Source organism: Camellia sinensis, chromosome 2 (genome assembly GCF_055761805.1).
Source record: "Camellia sinensis isolate YWXY chromosome 2, ASM5576180v1, whole genome shotgun sequence".
In the NCBI taxonomy this organism is placed as follows: domain Eukaryota; kingdom Viridiplantae; phylum Streptophyta; class Magnoliopsida; order Ericales; family Theaceae; genus Camellia; species Camellia sinensis.
The window spans coordinates 222,463,158-222,481,214 of record NC_138962.1 but is presented as its reverse complement, the minus strand read 5'-3'; the positions used below and the strand labels follow the sequence as shown (position 1 = coordinate 222,481,214).

The 18,057-nt window shown below is 37.7% G+C and overlaps 2 protein-coding genes across 2 annotated transcripts; both read left to right on the top strand.

Moving 5' to 3' along the window:
- Positions 1–4,849: 4,849 nt before the first annotated feature.
- Positions 4,850–8,340, top strand: LOC114260755 (protein CURVATURE THYLAKOID 1A, chloroplastic). Its single transcript, XM_028200931.2, has 5 exons — positions 4,850–5,174; positions 7,021–7,118; positions 7,315–7,422; positions 7,585–7,656; positions 8,094–8,340. The coding sequence occupies exons 1-5, from the start codon at positions 5,006–5,008 to the stop codon at positions 8,157–8,159; spliced, it is 513 nt and encodes a 170-aa protein (XP_028056732.2). The 5' UTR covers positions 4,850–5,005; the 3' UTR covers positions 8,160–8,340.
- Positions 8,341–9,241: 901 nt separating this feature from the next.
- LOC114260754 (copper ion binding protein) lies at positions 9,242–17,758 on the top strand. The gene is made up of 3 exons (XM_028200930.2): positions 9,242–9,494; positions 9,789–10,642; positions 17,502–17,758. Exon 2 carries the CDS (start codon positions 9,890–9,892, stop codon positions 10,634–10,636), a length of 747 nt encoding a protein of 248 aa, XP_028056731.2. The 5' UTR covers positions 9,242–9,494; positions 9,789–9,889; the 3' UTR covers positions 10,637–10,642; positions 17,502–17,758.
- The last annotated feature ends 299 nt before the right edge of the window (positions 17,759–18,057 follow it).

Sequence of the window (18,057 nt, the reverse complement as noted above, 5' to 3'; positions counted from 1 at the left end):
GCATCACCATCATCATCTTGAGTCAGGTCCAAGACCTGCTCATTCAGAGAAGGAGACTTAGGCCTCGTTTGGGAACAGGCTAATTTAGTAACTTTTTGGCTATTTGGCTAAAAAGGTAAGTAAAAAACACTTGTATGTTTGGGATGACTTTTTGGCTAATTACGAAAAGATGTGCAAAGAGTAGAGAGAAAAGAGAATCTTTGACTTTTTGTTAAGTTGTTGGCTTTTTGGCTAATTTACTAACTTTTTGACTAATTGGCTAAAAAAGTAAGTCCCCAAACGGGGCATTAGACCCAACAACTTCCTTGGATTTCCTTACTAAAGCCTCATCCTCACCTTCCTCCTCATCTTCAGACTCAGATTCAGATTCTTCTTCAGCTTGACTTGGAGGTGGAGGAGGAGGAGGGAATGAGAGAGGAATAGCTTCGGCCTTGCACAGAGGTGAATCTTCAGGAATATTAAGCTTTTTGGCCAGGGACATCCAACCAAGGGAAAAGCCCCTGTTGCATGCCTGCCTAACTTGTAATTTGTATTCCTCTGTAACATCAGTCATTCCTTGGGCATAGGCTTTTTCGTCGACCTCTTTGATTTCAGCGTCTTTAGTGGCCAAGGCCTCCTGAAGTTCCTTTTCGGTTTGGGCCTTTTTGTCCTCGGCTTCTCTCTTCTCGGCCTCGACAACCTTCTTGATGGCCTTAGCAGATTCGGCATTTTCTTCGGCTAGGGTTTGGGTTTTGGTGGCAGCTTCAGCCTGGTCTTCCAGTTTTTTCATTTTTGATTGAAGAGTTTTGTTCTCCTTCTTAAGGGCAGAAACCGCCCTCTTCATATCGGCCAACTTAGCCCTATTTTCAAAAGCTTGCATAGAGAGAGAGTGGGCATGTTGAATAGCCTAAAAGTGCACAGGGCAAAAATTATTACAAAATTTTACAAAGTAAAAGGAAAGATAAGTTTCCAAGAAAAGACACTTACTTGGACAGAACGTTGGAGCATAAAGGCATAGTTCTCGTACTCACTCATCTTGGCATTCCGCTCAAGATCACCTGGGAGAAGTAGGGCGGTACTAAGTGCTACGCCGACATTAATGTCGTCGGCACTATCGCTGGCAAGAACAGGCTTATCTTCTAAAGTAATTTCAAGCGTCCAGGGGACTTTTGGTATTCTGGACCCCGAGGTCGTCGCAGACGATGACCTCGGCTTCTTTGATTGTGTGGACTCTGATGGCTGTGTCTCAGCAGACCTTTTTTTGGGAACGGAAGCCGTCCTCTCACTCCCTGCCAATTGTGAAATTGTCAGGGTATCCGCAGCCTCAACTTCAGTGGCTTTAGCCTTTGGCTGGGCTTTCTTGGTTCGTTTCGGCTTTGGTGGGGGCATGGTTTGCGTCGGCTGAGCATCGACGTCAACAGGGAGATCGGCAAGGAGGTCTTGAGCAACGGGCTTTGGGTGACCCATCTCAGCAGTTTTGACAAGTCTTCACCGACGTTTTCGTTCTTGTATTGGGACCAAGTATGGGGCCGAAGTAGATGGTTGATTGGTTGGGTCAGATGTTGACTTTTGATCTGTTCGTGATGTAGAGGCGGTTTGAGTTGTGGCAGTAGGAGGAGAAAGGCTTTTCTTCTTTCTTTTGGGGACGTCGGGCAAAATCGATTTGTATGTAGGAATAAAGTTGAGAAGAAGAGGTGCTTTTCTTTTGTAAACTGGCAAGTCCAGGAGTTTTCTCAGGTCCTTACTAGGAACGTAAGATTGGCGGAAGTTTTTTGCTGGCTTGTGAACGTCTGCAAGAAGAAACAGACATTAGAAATAGATAAAATATTGAAGACTTGAACAGAAACAGCTAAGTATTGACACTGGGCTCTTACCCTTGCCCTCTTTAACTGATCGGGGAAGAGGGTAGAGATGGGCGTCCTCGTCTGCGCCAAACTCCAAATTTCCCGAAGCAATAACATAATCATCTCCAGCCCCCTTGTTGGAGTCTGGAAGGTCGGCTACGATTTTGAATTCAGTGGACTTTGGCTTGAGGTAATAGACGTAACCTTTTTCCTTCAGGTTAAGGCCGCACATGGTATAACAGTATTGGATGTCGGCATGGGTGATCCTAACGTTCTCCTGCTTAGCTAAGGCGATAATACCAAAAATCACTCGATAAGAATTGATAGCCAGTTGCATAGGGTTCAACTTATAATAATGAAGGATCTCGTGAAAAAGAATGTTGAGTGGGAGCCGGAGTCCGCACTCAGTAAAAGCTACAATGGGAAGAGGCATGGCGTTTTTTGTAGGCATGATGGAGTCATCATCCCCAGCAAGTCTCAGGTGGACATCGGCAGGGATGGAGAACTCCTGCCTAAAGTACTCAAGTTTGGTCGGGGTATCTACCCTATGCCTCCACATACCCATAACGTCGGCCGAAAATCAGAGGGCTAGGTTTCAGAAAGAAGATGCTCTGAAGGGGTTATCGGGACCTCGGCGAAACCCTAGGTATATGTTGGTAAGGATTGTTTCAGTTTTTTCCTAAGAATTAATAGGTTCTATAGACAAATCCCAAATCTAAATCTATAAAGGCAAAGATTGAAAGCAAAAATTGAAGGTAGAGATCTGGAAAACAACACAGGAAACAAGAAACCAGAACGCAGTTTCAGAATGAAGAACAGAAGTGGGGTTCTCAAAAGCATAAAGAAAACAAGAACTACAAGGCCAAAAAGAGTGGCAAAAATACAAGAAGTAGTGAACAATAAATATGATTAACGGAATTAACAGTTTAAACAGAACAGTAATGGCAGCAAGAAGATAGAAGAACATCAGTGAACTGAATACATAAAGAATAGTGGCTTACCAGAGAAATTGAAGCCGGAATGAAGTTCGCTGAAGACAGACGACGGTTACAGAAGTGACAGAGTAGTGAAAGCCTCACCAGAGAGACGAATGAAGTTGTAGAGCCTGGAGCTTGAAGCAATAGAGGATTCGAGCGACAGAGTTTTAGAGAGAGAAAAAAGCAAGAGAACTCAGATGCAAAAGTGAAGAGACGAAAGAAAGGGGGAAAGATTTTGTCAAAAAATCAAAACGGCGACAAAAGCAATCAATACGCCTAAAAGAGCGCATACGTCAGACGGCGCATGCGAAGAAGAGATGACTTACGGGTGCGTCACAGGCACGAGCCAGTAAGAAAGAAACGCGTGTCTAAAACGGTTGAATTGAAGTGCATGACAGCTCATACGCGTAAAAAGTTCCTTAAAAATCTTTGATTTTTTAGAGAAAGCATGTCGGCCAGAAATGAATGATCTCGACTGTCAAATCTTAAGCCGATTTACTGGAAGAAAATACAGATATAGGTTCCATCACCTCAAAATGCCGAGGTAATAAAACCTAGGGGGCAGTTGTGGAGATGTATTTTCTGAATACCAACACGTGGCAAGGTGACGCCGACGTGTCAGCCGAAGTGTCACATGTCCTGGTTGTGACGCCGAGGTTATCTCGGCGAGGCCGAGGTTATCTCCGAAGATATCGAAATACGAGATAAGCGGATAATAGATAAGGGGGCAAGAGTCCTAGAGTAAATAGAAGACTTTGCTAGGATAAGGATAAAGCTCTTAGGGAGCTTATCTTTATCTCTTGAGAAATCCAAAGTAAGTACAGAATTGGAGTCCATAGAAGTCAAGCTTCTAGTGGGACTAGGATTGAGTAAACTATAAAAAAGAGGCACCACCGTGGGTCTAAGGTACGCAGTTTTATACTTTGAGTAGTGAGTTTAACAATTGATTATCTTTGAGAGATATACTGATTTGATCGTCGGAGTGCCCCCGGGTGAAAGAGCTACCACCGGAGCTTTTTCTTTCTGTTACAGAATGCTAAAGCCATCTATTTTGCCGGTGCTCTCCAGCTGATTACTAGGCGGGCAGTGTGGTCAGAAAATCACTCACACATCTATCATTTCTAATTTTGGCAACCCTTACCTCTTGTTAATTGCTCTACAACCTATTTCTACTGCCACCATTCCTTCCCGAGCCTTCCTCAACCCATCCTAGCCCTCGTGTTTGACTGAGATAGAGAAGAGAGGGATGTTGATTGAGAAAAATAGAGATTGCTAAGAAGAAAAAACAATGGGTTGAATGGTTGCAATGATGTGCAATGAAGTAAAAAGACGGAGCACTCTAAGGGTGAGGATGGGACAACCGGGAATGCATTGCGGGGGTAGTAAAGATAAATGAAAAGGGTTGCAGTAAAGAGGTCTCGTGTTGTCTGGGGTAGAGATAGAGGCTAGAGTTGAGTTTAGGTTAATAAGGGTAGAATTAGAAATAAAATGATATTATGAAAAAGAAAAAGAAAAAAATGATGACAACAAATTGTAATATAATATTTCTCAAATTCTCGACAAAAAAAATTTGAGTGACAGACAGCAAAAGCAAGAGAGAGAAAACATGGGTAATTATAAGGATATTAAATTTTTTACTACATACATGATCAAATGTCACACATAAATGTGAAATTCATAAAAAAATAGATTTCAAATATTTGATAATTTGTTTGGTGGAAAATTTAGAATGTATAGCATTTTGCAGGAACAACAATGATTGATCACTAATTTTGGTGCTCTAATAGCGCACTAATGACATGATAATGAACAAAAAAAATAAAATAAAAATAAATCAAGACCAAAACATCACATAATTGTGAGTGAAGCCCACTATCAACTCATTAGAACTATCTTTAGAATTCAAAAATTAGAGTTTCAAAGCATTTTTCTTTGCAGGAAACATAACCCTTTGAAACGTGGATTTTCAAGATAGGGAAAGAACCAATCACAATGCTCAGTCCCTCCACGTGTCACCTCGAAGAATCGGTGTTCAAAAATGTTATGGATAAAAAGATCAAAGAAATGAAAGAATGGTTTGAATTGAATTGGAACCCAGAAAACACAAACAAAAACCCACAAAAAATCTTTGTAAACCCACCAAAAAAAAGACTTGGTTGAGTTCAAGAATCAAAAGGGATTACAAAAATTCAATTTAATTCACATATGGCAACGGCAACAGCCACTTCCATGGCGGCCACCGCCGTCTTCATGCCCTGTCGGTTACCCACCACCGCCGCCGCCGCCAAGACACCGTGCTGCTCCGCTCTACCCTCCCTTCCACCGCCTCGCTTGTCCATCCCAGCTTTTTCCACTTCCTTGAAACACCTCTCAGGTACACTGCACTACTTTACTTCTCTTTGAGGCATTTCATCGAACACATAGTTGAAGTTGTTCTTAACTAAAGTTATACTTCTATTGTTAATTGCTTTGCTCTGCGTTTCAGTTTATTAATTGGAACTTTCTTTTAATTGGCTAATGGGGTTTTTTTTTTTTTTTTTTATGGGTCTTGTCTCTGCTGCCAAAAAAAAAAAAAAAACTTTTCACTAATTTCAAAATATTTTTTTATTGAATTAATTTTATTTTAAAACTTAGTGTGATTTGGGTGTCAGAAATTTGAATGTAAGGCGTAGATTTAAAGTTGTGACACATTTCAAATTATGATAGCTTTTGTAAATATATATATATATATATATATTTTTCTGGGTACGTAAGATATATGTATGAAAAAATGTAGTCGGTATGAAAAGAAAACTTTACGTTGAGCATAGTTGATGTATTCATGGTGAAGTAGTAGATGACATGGTTTTCTAGTCTCAATCCTAAACCTTAAAAAAACTGGAAATAAATAAGAAATAAGAGCACTCTGAACTGATGTGATGGTAATGAATTAAGTGTTTTGAAATGAAATTAATTAAAGGTCCTCTCCAGGAAGAAAACAAGAAGAAAAGATTAAAATATGACAATTGAAAATCCTTGCTTGCAATTTTTAAAGTATGCTTTGGTGTTCAACCTATTAGCTTCTTGGTTGCCGCCATATTGCTAATGTTAATGCAGAACTCAATACCGTCCAATTGCTAGGTAATTATTAGTTGGTTTTGGATTTTCTATTGTTTGTTGCCAGTCTCCATTGGGTGACTCTGAGTTCAGTGTATGATGTCTTCTTTGAGATGTTTAAATAGCATGTGTCCAAATAGGTGCCACCTAATGCATCTGGGAAGTAGCCTTGTTGTGTCTGCTTTTGGAGTGTGTGAATGGAGCGGAATAAGAGAATTTTTGGGATTATAGATTCATACCTTTCCATGCCTACTCTCAGGTGTTCCTTTCTGAAGTTCTCCAAATCTTTTAATCTTCTTGAGCCTTGAAAGGCCATTGTCCTTTGTGTGCATTAATCCTTGGACTTCTTGTTCTGTAGCTGAAGTCTTTTATTCATAATAAGTAAAAGAAGAGAAACATAACATCAGTAGAATCCATTGGAGTTTGGAGACTTTGAGCACAAAAATGTTATTGATTCTCAATATCACCAAGAATTTCAAGTATCAGTTTAGCACAATATATAAGGAAAACCTCAATTGTGGAATTTTTATTTCAAGTAAAATTTTATCTCTCTTGGATATGCTTTGGGTCATGGGCAGCCACTTGTTAATGGTTGAATTTGTTGATGAAGAGAATTGAGGACCTAACATGTTTCTCAAGCTTGGGAATGGGTTGAAGTTGATTCTACTCGCTTTTACTTTTGTGCATTTTTCATTACCAAAGGGCTGTGAAGCTTCACTTAAAGAGCATCTAAAAGTCTGATCTTTTGAGGAGAGAAGAGGATATTTTAGTTGCATTTATTAATATCAAGACAATATTTTTCTACAGATAATAATCAGTGTTCACTGTGCTTTGAGTATTTGGTTTGCTTTACATTCCATTGAGTGGAATTCTCCTCTGGGTAGGCTTTACAGATTTATGGTGGGGTTCGATAATAACTATTACTTGTAGTTTCCCGAGTTCTTAGTAGACCTAATTCCAGCAAATGACTCGAGGCATCTGGATTTGAGTCTTGTGGATGGATAGCAAACTGCTCAACGTGTGCAGCTTCAAAACTCTTCTTATATTGTACATCCAGCTTTGGGAAGAGGACCAAGAATTTTTAACTTGATGACACTTTTGTTTCTCATTTCTCTTTAAAACAGAATCCCGGAGGTTTTCTTTGCTCCAAGTCAAAGCCTCTTCCTCAGAAGAGTCATCCCCTGCCGATGCTGGAGAGTTATTCAATGATCTAAAGGAAAAGGTAAGGGAACAAACCGGGCATCATGCCCTAGAAGAGGAGGCATCAAACTTCTTTTTTGCATTATGCTTTCCCATTGATCTGTTTCTCTGTTTGTCTTTCAACTGATTCTTTGATAACCTCTCCTAATTTGAGTCAATTTGACGATTCACGTTTTTTTTATTTATTTATTTGAATCTTTTGGTGCGTTGTTTAATAGTGGGATGCAGTAGAAAACAAATCCACAGTCATTCTCTATGGAGGTGGGGCTATTGTTGCAGTTTGGCTATCTTCAATTGTCGTCGGGGCCATCAACTCCGTCCCTCTGGTAGGTGATGTGATTTAGTAATATTGCTTGATTTTAGTAAAAGTTATTGATGTTTTCATATAGTTTTTCATACAATTTATAATCAATTTCTTTTGGCGCTATTTTGTTGAATCGCTATTTTATTTTTTGTTTTTTTAATGTTTCTCTTGAAATATATATCAGCTTCCAAAGATCATGGAGTTGGTAGGGCTTGGATACACTGGATGGTTTGTCTACCGATATCTTCTGTTCAAGGTAAATTTTGAAGCAATTTTCTATCCGTAAGTGGAGCATACTTTCTTTTGTGAATATAGATTGGGATGTTGTAGAATCCTTTTTTTTGGTACAGTTCATAATCTAAACAAGTATGGGTCTTGTTAACAAGTGTCATAAGGACATTGATTAACAAAGCTTAAAATAATTGTAATTCTTCATAACCGCCCCTGTATAAAGAATGTACAAATGTTTCAAGCTTATTAATAAACTATCATTTCTCTCTAGTCTCTTTTCTCATATATATATGCACTTTTTTTTTCTTTTTTCTTTTTTCTTTTTTTTATAGTTAGTATCATTTACAAAGACAATTTGTTAGGTTGTAAGCTAGTTCATGTATTGGAAACTTTATGTACCTTATCAATTTTAGTTTGCTTGAAAGTCACTATTCGCTGACAAAAAAACGATTAATTTCTCAGGAAAGTAGAAAAGAACTGGCAACAGACATTGAAGTGTTGAAGAAGAAGATTTCTGGAACGGAATAGATGCATGCGATTGGCTAGCAGAGTCTGTCTTTCGTGCACTCCCATCATTGGTTTCAAATGATTTTTAGATCTCCTTTGTGAGACGCTTATGGTTCTGTAATGTAGAAGAGGTCTTTTTATGTAATCTACTCTTGTATTATTGTTCATCTTTGAAATAAGATTTGGCAATTCTATTTTCAGATGACTTATGTAGCATTATTTTTAGATGGACAACTGTATCATAAAATTGCTTTGACGATAAGCCACTTTCGATTTATGTTGTTGGTATAAAAGCTCATTGACAAGCTTCATATATATAAGCCCTACAAAACCAATGTTGGATTTTGATGGCAACTTTCTTATATGGTTGGAATCCTTGCTTCATTTCTCTGTTCATCGTTTTATTTCACTTTTTTAGTGATGTCATATTGTTAGTTTGAATTTAAAATTAATGTTTAATTATTTAAAAATAAAAATAATTAAACTATGTTGAATTTAAGTTGTGGTTATGTGATAATAGTAGGAGAGAGAGAGAGAGAAAATGGAAAGAGAAGATTCAAAGCCCTTTTTAAAGAGACAAACTAAGAGAGAAAGAAGAATAATGATAGTTGTAGGAGAGTGAGATGAGACATTTAAAAAAATTCAATAAATACAACAAAAAATATATATAAATATAAAAGTATATCTAAATTAAAATAGTAAAATAGTTAAAAAGCTATTATAAAAAAAGGTTAATTCTTCTTTTCATTTTTCTATACGGCTTTTGGTAAAAAATTAAAAAATCAACTAAAACAATTAATTTTCAAAATAACCCTGTGGAAACCTAAAATGTAAAAACAAAAATTCGATTAAACTATTAAAATTTTTTATTAAAAGCAAAAAAATCGGATTTAAACTCAAACATATTTTTCCATACCACTTTTACAGAAAAATGCTTTACAAATATGGTTGTGAAGATAAATTGTGGATAAAGATTTTATCATGACAGAGCAGTGTAATTTTAAAAATATAATTGAAATTATTATAATTGTTAGAAATTTTGCTATGTCTGAGGATAATTATATTAAATATATAAAACGTACAGGGTAGATCACGAAATTATCAGAACTTTTGAGGCAATGATATGAATGTGAAACATCTTTTTTGTCGTCTGTTTTATTTTTATTTTTGCTGAAAAGCCCCTAAAAAAAACATGAGAGGTTTTGTTGGGGTTTCGCTCGGTCGAGAGAGACTCTGAACATTTGCCCTAGCCGCCGCCGCCGCAACGCCACGGCCACCGCTGCACGTCGCCGTCGCCGCCGTTGCTATCTCCAATCCTCCGTCGGCTAATCGTTGAAATCTCCCCGGAATTGATTGGTAGTTATTCCTTAAACCTTCATTGTATATATATATTGTATCTCAGTTATTCAAAGTTTCTGATTCGTAATCTTAAGCTATAAAAATCAACGATTCACAGTTCTTAACTAATAAAGTTTCAAGTTTCTCGACCTTTCCTTCATTTTCTTGGCTACCAAATGCACACACATTCATTGACCTCTATGTTTGTTTGTTATATGCTTGCTTATGTGTGTGTGTGTATATATATATATAGATGTGGTTAATGCCCTAGTATTTTTCGACAATTCATACTCGTTGTTATGAAAATTGCAGAAATTTTACAACTCGGCTCTACTCGGTGGGGCAATATCAGACGGGTTTTGTTTTCTTCATTTTCGTCTCTAGGGTTTTAGGCTTAGGCTCTGTTTCGGAAGATGATTCGAGTAATCGATGCTAAGAAATTGAAACATCTGAGCTCATCTGTAGAGTTCTTAAGCCATCAATTCATTCAAAGATGCTCCGTAAGTGGAACTGCGAAAGGGAAAGGGAAATTGAAAGCCGCTGCGCCATTGAAGCGATCAATAGTTTCCACCAAAAAGGGAAAATCGAGTGGAGAACCCTCTCAAAAAGGGGGAGGAGAGAGAGGAAGAAATGGATTTGAAAAAATGCTTGATGATTGCTTGAATGCTACAAGTCCTGTGAGGTATTTGAAACCTAAAGAAATCGAAAGAGAAGCCGAGAGAGAGAAGATGGGGCTCATTAGCAAAGCTCGAGCCAAAGAAGTTGAGATGTTGAAGAAGAAGAAGAAATCGGAGTTTGATTCGCCTATGATGGTTGGGACACCGGGTTTGGATCTAATCACATTGGGTTTGGTTGATGCTGATTTGGTTCCCAAGTATGAATTGACGGTCGAAGATGGTCGGAGGCTGGCGAAGGAGTACAGTAGGGTTTTGATGAGGAGGAACCGAGTGAGACAGGCGGCAGAGTCAAATTTGTTGAGGTTGAAGAAGGAGGCAATTGAGGCATTGCCTGAGGGTTTGAAAGCTGCAGCTTTGGTCCCGGATTTGAGTCCGTTCCCGGTGAATAGGTTTATGGCTACCTTGACACCACCCATTGAAGGGTACATTGAGAAGATAAATGAGGCGGCGAAGAAGAGTTCTGGGAAGGAGAAGCTCAGATAATGAGAGGTTAGGTTTGTTATTAAGTTATTATTCTGGCTGAATTGTTATTAGAAGTTATGATTGATATGTAGGAAAATTTGTTTGTTAGAATCATACGATTCACTATTCAATTCAATACGGGTTTCAACAAAAATGACTCATATAGTGTTGTTGAATTGGAAATTGAGTGAATTGTGCGATTCCATTTATTATGGGGGCTTTCTGGTAGTGTGTTATCTGCATGATGTAGGAATGTTGTGCTCATAACTTTGTGAGATTGGATATTTCTATGGGTGCTAACTACCTCACCTAATGTCTTTATGAAGTTCAATGAGTTTAGGGAAAGCACAAAGATAACAAAGAACAGTTAAAACTGCCAGTAACATACTTGTGCTTTGATTAGTTAAAATTATGTCATGTCAATTTGCCCACTAACAACTATCTAGAAACTCAAGTTGTTTTTTTCGTTAAATGACTGAGACATGTGGCTTGCATGATATTTCATGTTCATTTTATGATATCTGTTAACGGGGTACACATGTATAAACGGGAAATTGATTTAAAAGCTTTGGGTGTCGCATAATGCATTCTGATCTGTAGAGGTAGCAAAATTTTCAGCTTATAGTAGCTAATGTTTATCAGTGAAAGAATAAGCTAGCTGGGGGAGACTGGTCCACCAAATGTACCAGTTTAATGTCTTTGTAGGTATAGTACACCGTCCCACCAAGTTAACTCTCATCTGGGTTATATATATCACTTCAAAACAAGCAAGAGAATATATGAAAACCAAGTATGGTAGTATGCAATTGGTTTTGATAATAAACTGAGGGTGTGAAGATGCATATCAGGTGAGACATTGTCCCTTTAGAAATTGTTCATCATCTCTGACAGCCACTATTTTAATGTGGCTGTTATGATTCCCACTGTACTGATAAGTGGGAGGAAAGTAGGCCATCCTAACAAGGATACCTTGAATTGTGAAAGAGGTTTTGTGTAGAATTTTCTCCTGCAGGGTGGAGAAAAAAAAATGTTGGTATTCATTATCAAAATTGATCTTGCCATTAACCTTGAAAATTTGAACGAAAATCTCCATTAGTTCTCTTTAGATTAATTAGGCATATAACTTCAGAAACTCAGCTCGGCTGTTTGAATTAATGTATGCTTTAAGCACTTAACATTGAATTGAATATCAAATTCAAAATTGTTTTGTCTATTGGAATGGCAAATAGGAAAAAAGAAGAAGAAGAAAAGACGAGGATAATTTCATTTTGTTTCTTTCTTGTTTGACAATGAACAACTTGTTTAAAAGGCTGATCAGCACTAGGATCTCTAGAATCATCTAATCTGTGCTGTGTTGTGTGCAACAATTGTAGGTTAAGATTCGTTGTGTACCGATCAACACATTTTGTTGGGGTGTTAGACCTTATACATTTGCTTCTATTTCAGACCTTGAAGGGCTCATTTCAAAACGGCTCCATGTAATCTTCCAACTTTGAGTTAACCTAATTATTTTATTCACTCCACAACGAACGTTTGGCTGGCATATACACATAAGTGGACTATGATATGATTCACTGGGATCTCACATTTAACTTCCGTTCATTTTCAGATAAGGTTTAATTACATAGAGTTGCAGTAAGAAAACTGAATATTACTTTACTATCTTCTACAGACAGTGCTCTAGCTTTTCCATTTATTTTGTTTTATTCTATTTGTTTGGCAATTTTATGATCTCCAATTATAGCTAGCTTTTTATACCTCATTTCATTCCTCATTAAAACCTGCTAGAAGCAGGGATGTTCAATATATTCACGCCATCGCTTTGGCTACTTGATTACAAATGACGCCTCACATTTGATAGTGGATGTCCCAGTCATGTGGCAGTTTGTAATATGTTTAACTATATATGTTAGAATTTCCCATCTTTACCTTCACCTACTCCACTACACACTCCACTTCACCTAACCCACTATCACCTCCACTACACCTACTACCACATTTTCTTCTATATTCCCATCTTTACCTTCACCTACTCCACTACACACTCCACTTCACCTAACCCACTATCACCTCCACTACACCTACTACCACATTTTCTTCTATATATAGATTGTATAGGAATCTTGTAATCTATCAATCAATATATCAATCAATAATAATACATACAATTTATTCTCTCTCTTTCTCTATACATTATTTCTTACATGGTATCAGAGCTGGTTTAAAACCTAGTATTTTCGCTTCCCCGGCGGGCGGCAACCTCACCTTAGCCGCCCGCCGGGCCTCAACCTATTCCGCTGATAAAATCAACAAAGATTTGTGCAACTGTAGTCATGTGTGAGGCTGATGGAGAAGAATTCTTCACCTCATATGACGAGACAGTCTGGAACTGGAAACACTGCAACATTCTGCTCTGGAATTCTGCAGCAGCTAGATTATAGCTTGGTTGAGTGCCAAGCTTTGGTTCTTCCACCCACTCTTGAACTTGCCCAGCAAAGTGTGAAGGTTCATGCTTGTGTTGGAGGGACTAGTGTGCGCGAAGATCAGCGCATTCTCTCCAGTGGGGTTCATGTTGTTCTTGGTACTCCTGGTCGTGTGTTTGACATGTTGCGGAGACAATCACTTCGCCCTGTTTACATCAAAATGTTTGTCTTGGATGAAGCTGATGAAATGCTGTCACGAGATTTTTAAAAATCAGATCTATGATATTTTCCAGTTGCTGCCACCCAAAATCCAGGTTGGGGTGTTCTCAGTTGCTGCCACCCTCTGTTATCAGAATCTTACGATTCGCGATTCGATTCGCGATTCGATTCACAATTTTTGTAAAATCGATACGAATCTATAAGTGAATCTCTCTGTTATCAGAATCTTACGATTCGCGATTCGATTCACGATTCGATTCGAATTTTTTGCAAAATCGATACGAATGTATGGGTGAATCTATTTTGGAAGTAAATCTCTAGTGAGTCGCACGATTCACAATCGATTCACGATTTAATTCACTTTTTACGATTCACATAATTTTTTAAATTATTGTGTCCGACATATTTTCAACTATTTCTTTCTCCATATTTTTGGTGAAAATGACATAATACAACTTATAATAGCGTTTAATACCAAAATAACCAATATATATACATAATTTGTTATTATTTTAGTGATCTTTAAGTTTTTAATAGAATCCAATCAGATTCATTCAGATCTAACATATTTTTAACATTTTTTCTCATTTTTTTCCCCTTTAAAAAATCATAATATATCTTCTAAAGATGTTTAAGATTAAAGTTACACTATGAATTATCTATTGCTATTTTATTAAATTGAATATAATTGAATATTATATATGTGAGGTCAGTTATACCTTTGAAAATGTTTTAAGCTTTAAAATAAAATATTCTAAATAATTCTTTCTTATTATTTGTTCATTGTTACTTAGAAAAGTATGTATGCTTATTGTCCAAATATCAATATCGTTGTTAATTATTGTTATTTTGAAAATTGATAATTTGTCTATTTGGTTATTATCTTTATTAAGAATGGTTGATAAGAAATATCTAAAAAGAAAAAAAGTAAGATAGTGATCTTACATAAGAATTTTGTTAACTTTTTACCTATTAAACTACGTGATTATCACTCAAAATAACATTTTTATTGATTGAAGCCTAGATATTTCATTTTCATAAGATATATTTATCATCTAAATGTGTAAATATATATTTTTAAGTAATTTTAAAAAAGTGACCGAATCTTTACGATTCACGATTCGATTCGATTCGCGATTCGGTACAAAATCATTTCGATTCACGATACGAATCTCGATTTGATAACTATGCTGCCACCCAAAATCCAAGTTGGGGTGTTCTCTGCCACAATGCCACCAGAGGCTCTTGAAATCACCAGGAAATTCATGAATAAGCCTGGAAAGAGAAAAAGCTCATGCTAGGATTTGCGAAGTGATTCGCTGCAGAAATTTTGGCTTTGGATGAAACCCTTACCATACTCCACTCATTCTCTCCAACTGTTCTAACTTTTTATTTTTATTATTATTATTATTATATCAAATAATCAATGCACTCATGTTCCCCACTAACAGTGTCCACTTTTGACACAAACCATTTTCAATCCATCATTTCTCCTTCACCTTTTGCACCCCACTCACCGACTCTCTCTTCACTTTATCACATGGGTTTGTCCCTCTCTCTCCTCCATTTGATTTCAAAAATCACTTATTTTTGTTTATTTTTTCCAAGTCACTTTTCCTCTTTTTTAGATACCCCACTTTATTTTGAAACAATCGCACTGATGTTTTTCATATAATCCATCTATAAATATTTTTTATCTATTTTCTTTCTCCCTTGTTTTCTTTCATTTTATTTTTATTTTTTCAACAAAACACTCCCAAAACAAAAAAAAAAAAAAAAAAAAAAAAAAAATAACATTTTACAAACTTGTCATTTCTTCATGCCGGGGATCAACCCCGATCAGCATTTTACACCATAAAAAAAAAAAATAATAAAAAAAAATAAAATAAAAAAACACAAAACAAAACAAAACACAACCAACACAAATCGGAACAGTGGGATTTTTCTTCTCGCCTATTCCGCCGGTCTTTTCTTCTTGCCACCGTCTTGGGCGGCCCTTGCCGGTGTTGCCTCCGTGTTTCCCACTCCACTGGGCATGATCACTACTCCCTGCTCCTCCACTGCAGCATATGGCGGCCCTCCAAATCGGAACATAAAACTGGCCTTCCGTTTCAGCTCCTTGTTTTCCGCCTTTAGCACACTTATCTCTGCTCGCGCATCCTTATACATGCGTTGGAGCAGAGCCAGCTGGGAATTTAAATGCTGCACCTCATTTGTCCTACTCTGCAGCCGGTTCGACAAATTTGTGACCGCCGTCATGGTTTCCACGCATGACTTCAGAGTATACTGATTAGCCTCAATATCAGTTTGCACCGCCATTTTTTGCTCCACCGACCGCATCGGAAAGTTCAATGGAGCAAAACCAGAGGTGTTTGGTTGAGGTTCACTGGCCACCGCACCAGTTATTTCTCTTGTGGGCTCGTTTAGTTCTGGAAAGAGCGTGAGCAGGTTCTGGGTAGCTGGACGGGAAGAAGAGGCCATGTTTTTGGGTTGCTAAGTGTTTCAGCGAAATAGCAATTTCAGACTGGTAATGTTCGGAAGGGTTGGTGACAGAATGGCAACAAAGTGTTCCACAGTTTCTCTCTCCGCAGAGGCAGAGTTTTTTCAGCGAAGGGTTGGTTTCAGAGGTTTCAGAATGGTATGCCTCAGCCTCAGCCTTCGTCTTGGTTAAATAGCCGAGGCAGCCACGCGTATCGCGCGCCTCTTGCCGCCCGACAAACTGGCACGCCTTTTCATGGCACATCTTTTGACAAAGTGGACACGCCTTTTGATGGCACGCCTTTTGATGAATTGGGCACGCCTTTTGATGGCACGCCTTTTGACAAAATTGGGCACACCTTTTGAGGGTGCAACTTTTTAAGGGTCCGACAAGACTCTGTAAACTGTCCCGACATAGATTCCGGTTAGTTTCTACAAGGGTCCGACAAGACTCTGTAAACTGTCCCGACATAGATTCCGGTTAGTTTCTACAAGGGTCCGACAAGACTCTGTAAACTGTCCCGACATTGATTCCGGTTAGTTTCTACAAGGGTCCAGCAAGACTCCGTAAACTGTCACAACAACTATCACAACATTGTCTGCTACAACGGTCCGACATGACCCCATAAACTGTCTTCTACAACGGTCCGACATGACCCCATAAACTGTCTTCTACATCGGTCTGACACCACCATACAGTGTCTTCTACCACGTTATGACACCCCCATACAGTGTCATCTACAACGTTATGACACCACCATACAGTGTCCTCTACCACGTTATGACACCACCTTTCAGTGTCTTCACCAACGGTCTGACACGACCATACAGTGTCTCCTATCCTTTTTTATTTTTATGTATTTTCTTGTTTTGTTACTCTCTCCAAACTCAAGTTGGTTAGTTTCTCTCCTCCTTGAGTTTGCGGGGGGCTGTTAGAATTTCCCATCTTTACCTTCACCTACTCCACTACACACTCCACTTCACCTAACCCACTATCACCTCCACTACACCTACTACCACATTTTCTTCTATATATAGATTGTATAGGAATCTTGTAATCTATCAATCAATATATCAATCAATAATAATACATACAATTTATTCTCTCTCTTTCTCTATACATTATTTCTTACAATATAAAAGTTTTAAGAAAAATAAAAAGAGAGAGAGAGAGAGTGTAATGTGTTTCTTTTTAGTTGAACTCCCATGTTTTCCTTGCAAGCTCTTAAGTCTTGCCTTCCATCCCATTCCTAAGAGTGGATCCCAAGACCTCTCCTTGGGAAGATGGTTAAAAGCTGCTTTTTGACTTTTTTTGGTTTTTATTGAAAAAAATGTGAGATGATGTGACTCAAAATAAGTTAAAAGTTGGCTTTTGGCTGGCTTCCCAAAAGGCTAGTCACACATCTACAACCCCTTGGTTGAATGTAATGTGTTTCCTTGATATACCGAACAGAAAGCTTTACATTGCGGTCATGGTTTTTTTATTTTATTTTATTTTTTGTGTGTTCTTTCGCAGCAATTCCTTTTGGTCATTTATAACTTCATTTTAGGTGTGAAATGTGCTATATCTATCTTTTTTATTTATTTTATTTATCCTTTCTTGGCACGTAACAATTCATGTTGAGATGTTATTTGCCAGTTTGTGTTATTACAGAGAATATGCTATCATCGGCGTATTAAAGTTCGTCTATACTCAGCAACCAATTGCTATATTTTGTCATCATTATCCACTTAGGTATATCTTTTTGCATTCTATGTTGCCGCAGATGGAGAACGCCTTCGGTGCAACTGAGCAAATTGTATTTCTTGTTGGTGGTTGCTGGAATCTGAAGCTCGTGTCTGTTTCATTCGAAGCATCGAAAAGCCTAGGTGATCCTCCAATAATCTTGTGGAATATTGTTCCGTGAATAATCTTGCGTACTTCAGTGAATAATTTTGTATTTCTTACTTGTTATGATCGATCTCCTTGAGTTAATGAAACTGTTTGAAAAAATGGCTTTAGTTAATGAAGTTGTTTAAGCTAGATGACAGGTTTCTGTGTTGAATGTGTCTTGTTATTGCTTCTGGATATTTGAACACATGCTTCTGCTATCTGCGGTCTGTTAAAAAAGAGAAGCAGCTCATGTTATAATGCTAATGCATCGTTTGTACGTAACGAACAAATAAATGAAGCAAGCGCTCGTGTTAGGGCTGAAAATAAATTGAGCTTTTTACGAAATGATTGGGGAAAGCTTGAGCTTGATTTGTTTAAAACTTATTTGAATTTGACTTGTTTGATAATTGAATCAACTCGAACCAAAATTTTAATCTCGTATAGTAATC

What these genes read in the sequence shown, in the direction of transcription:
- LOC114260754 (XM_028200930.2), top strand. Translation starts at nt 9,890, where the DNA reads ATGATTCGAGTAATCGATGCTAAGAAATTGAAACATCTGAGCTCATCT.
- LOC114260755 (XM_028200931.2), top strand. Translation starts at nt 5,006, where the DNA reads ATGGCAACGGCAACAGCCACTTCCATGGCGGCCACCGCCGTCTTCATG. An exon ending in TCAATGATCTAAAGGAAAAG is followed by an intron (nt 7,119 to 7,314) that starts GTAAGGGAACAA and finishes GTTGTTTAATAG; the next exon opens with TGGGATGCAGTAGAAAACAA. An exon ending in CCATCAACTCCGTCCCTCTG is followed by an intron (nt 7,423 to 7,584) that starts GTAGGTGATGTG and finishes AATATATATCAG; the next exon opens with CTTCCAAAGATCATGGAGTT.